The sequence below is a fragment of the Tachypleus tridentatus genome, chromosome 11 (assembly GCF_004210375.1).
Source record: "Tachypleus tridentatus isolate NWPU-2018 chromosome 11, ASM421037v1, whole genome shotgun sequence".
NCBI classification, from domain to species: Eukaryota; Metazoa; Arthropoda; class Merostomata; order Xiphosura; family Limulidae; genus Tachypleus; species Tachypleus tridentatus.
The window spans coordinates 18,130,542-18,134,191 of NC_134835.1; the positions used below are offsets into that span (position 1 = coordinate 18,130,542).

The 3,650-nt window shown below is 36.7% G+C and overlaps 1 protein-coding gene across 1 annotated transcript; it reads right to left on the reverse strand.

Annotated features, from left to right (window-relative positions):
- Positions 1 to 2,102: 2,102 nt before the first annotated feature.
- On the reverse strand, positions 2,103 to 3,263 carry LOC143231298 (protein FAM200C-like). The gene has a single exon (XM_076465848.1). The coding sequence runs from the start codon at positions 3,261 to 3,263 to the stop codon at positions 2,103 to 2,105; it is 1,161 nt and encodes a 386-aa protein (XP_076321963.1).
- Positions 3,264 to 3,650: the final 387 nt, after the last annotated feature.

Sequence of the window (3,650 nt, forward strand, 5' to 3'; positions counted from 1 at the left end):
TTAAGCAACAAACGTTGGATTAAACCAACCAACTAATGATAATTTACTCAATATTCAGCTTCTATATGTCATCGTGACAACTCTGATATATATTTCTGACAACGTAATATCTTACTAGTTTAAGTTTAACACTGTTATCAGCTTATTTCTTATACGAAAATAAAAACCTACGAAAATGTTTAAATCTCAAGCTCACAACCTCTTTATACTTCTATCTCTGTCATACCACAAAACTTGCTTCTGCTCAAAGTCAGTGTAACAGTTAGATATACACTATTGTTTGAGCTTAAATTTAATGCGAGCTTTATGGTTTAGACAGATAACATAGCGCGAGTATCATATCTAGTTATTTTTAAAAGCGATAGTTAATGGCAAGTTTGTTTACGTAATTCTTAACAAATCACAGGTTATGTAGCGTATACGTTCAACTGTTATAAGTTAACGATTACTACGTCATGTCATTAGAGCATTCTGAATTTTTGTTGTTGTGTATTATTGCATCAGAATATCTAGAATGATCTAGACTTCGGTCAAAGTCTAAGTACACTTTAAACGATTGTTATTCAGATCTAGACTATGGCATTGTTAGTTTGGCTATAAAAACATATATTGGCGATTTTTAAAGTGAACTTATCACAGATAGTATTGTAGTAATAGAACAGAGAAGAATAATTCATTTTCTCAGTTGTGTTCTAATGTAATTGAATCAGCCTCTGTGAACTTTGGCGGAAAAAGGAGACAATTAATTAAAGCTCTGGATACAAGCTTGGCAATCAACTGTGTAATGAATGTTTGTGTGTACATATGACTCGTTTTAATATATTACTGTAAAACAAGTGAACTGTGTTCCCATTTGTTTATTGTTGAAATTTATCGCCAAGAAGTCACAGACAATTACTGTAAAGAGTCCGGCCTACAAAATCTGACAAAACAGCTTCCAATTAAAAATATCAACAGAAACCATTACATGAGATTATTTCAAGCTAATGTTTCGTCAATAAAATGTAGGTTGTGTAGGAAGCGTTAAACAGCACAGTCGGCTGCGCTACAACTATATGAACATGTTTTTTTACATCACTAAAGAAGTGGGTTTTGCCAAACAACTGCGTACATTCGTGATTATGTTACGATGAAACAATGAGTTACCATGGTACGGTATATAATTAAATATTTGCTTCATTATGTCATGAAAATATATGTCGTCCCCCAACAATATGACGAACGTATTGAAAATAGTGTTTGATTTTTAAAACACAAATACTTTACCAAAAAGTATAATTACACAAAGAAGAGACCAAAGTTAGACTCGTTTTTAAAAAAATATAAAAGTAGATAAAATGTTGTATTAAAAACAAAGTTAACAATTTTCCTAATACTTAAGTACACAACTTCTGTAATGTTATCATAACTCATTGTTGTAAAATTATATATAAACTACGAATATGATACTCATGTAATTATTATTATTAGATAGTTAGTTAGTTAACACCATTAGATTCCATCTAGGAACATAGGGCCGCAATCGCTTGCGGTTTCTTCAACAGGTATTTAAGTGAGTAGGTTGTTAGCCCACTGCATCGAGACGTCCCTAATTTAGCAGTGTAAGACTAGAGCAGTGGTTCTTACCCTTTTTCAGTGTTTGCACCCCTTTCAAATCAGTAATCATTTCTCGCACCCCCTGGAAACTTAAATATAAAAAAGCTAAAAATACAAAGTTGATGTAATCAAAAATTTCTTTTTTAATCTTCATACATACAGCATACCTTTTTTCAAGACAAAAATTCAGGGTACATAATGAAAAATTAATTTCAATTTTGTTAATGATGTTTTTATTTAGCCTGTAATGCACAGTAAACTTAGTGACTTCGTTGCTGCTGTTTTTTCTCTATGATGGCATCAAATCTTGGCGTCTTTGTACTGAGTGCCACTCGCATGTCATGTTCAGAATTCAGCCGATTTCTGCATTTTGTTTGGATGTGAAGTAGACAAGAAAATCCTTGTTCACACAAGTAAGTAGTGCAAATGGTACCAGCACTTCAAGAGCTTTCTTCGCTAATGCAGGGTATGCTTCCAGCTGAGAAGCCCAGAAGTGTTCCAGCTGACTATTGGTGAACTCCATTTGGGATTTTACGATTGTGTCTAAGGTCGATGAGATCTTCCTTGATGCCGCTGACATCTTCCAAATTCTGCATGAAAGGATTCAGGATCCAGTTGTCATAGGTTTGCAGCTCTCCACACGAGAAGTAACCCTCAAATGAAGTACGCAGCATCTGCATATGTTCAACAACTTTTGCAACAAAGTCTGGATGCAGGGTAGAATTTTCTGTGATTGTCTCTTCCAGGCAGGGGAAATTTGCCAAATTCCCCATCTTCACACGCTTTATCCACAAGACAAGTTTTTCTTTGAATGCAGCCAATTTCGCGCTTGCAGTCACAATGTTGAGTCCCCTTCCTTGCAGAGAGAGATTGAGTTCATTGAGAGCTAAAAACACATCAGCCAAATAGGCAAGCATCTGAACAAAACTAGGTTCTTTGAAATATATAGACAGTTCTTGTACCCTTTCACGGAGAAACTGATGAATTTCTCCTCTCAGTTCAAACACACGAAACAGCACACGACCACGTGACAACCACCTCACTTCAGTGTGGTACAAAAGAACAGTGTGTTCCTGACCCATTTCCTCACAAAGTGACTGAAACAATCGATGATTCAAAGCTCGGCTGCGAATAAAGTTTACAACCTTGACACAAATATCCAGAGTTTTCTTGAGATCTGGGGGCAATGTCTTTGCTGCAAGAGAGTGACGATGAAGAAAGCAGTGAGTGATTTTCAGATTAGGAACTTCTTTCCTCATTAATGCAGCAAACCCAGAACGATTGCCCAGCATTGCTGGTGCACCATCTGTACATATTGAACCAATTTTGTCAAGGTGAAGTTCGTTTCTTGATAAAAATTCTTGTATTTTGTTAAGCACATCTATAGCTTGTGCAGTTGTCTTTAAGGACTGACAGAAAAGGAAACTTTCTTCCACTTTTTTCTCATTCACGTAACGAACTACTGCCAATAGCTGACAACAGTTGGATACATCTGTTGATTCATCCACTTGTAGGCTAATCTTAACTGGACTAGCCTTGATGTCAGCTACAACATGTTCCAGGATGTCAACACTCATGTCGATGATTCGGTTATGGATTACATCATTTGACAAAGACACTTGTTGGAGTTTCTTCTCAGCTTCCTTGCTGAGAACAATCTTTGCCATTTCAAGGGCACATGGCTTGATCAGTTCCTCACCAATTGTATGGGGTTTCTTTGATTTAGCAATCTGGTATGCAACTTCATAAGAAGCACGCAGTAAAGGTTTCTCTGTTGGCGAAAATCCATAAGTCGGCAATGTGCCAACCTGATCAAACCTAGCTCTTTTGACCCTTCATGTCACAATGTCATTTCCTGCATCCCTGCCACCATGTTTGTTCTTGAAATGTTCATCAAGCTTTGATGGCTTCAAGTTCGCATTGGAGAAGAGTGTGCTGCACAGGATACACTGTGGACGTTGTGTCCCATCCTTCTCTGTAGTACAGGTGAAACCAAACTTGACATATTCGTCATTCCACTTTCGTTTCTTCGACATACTGCAGACAAATCTGGA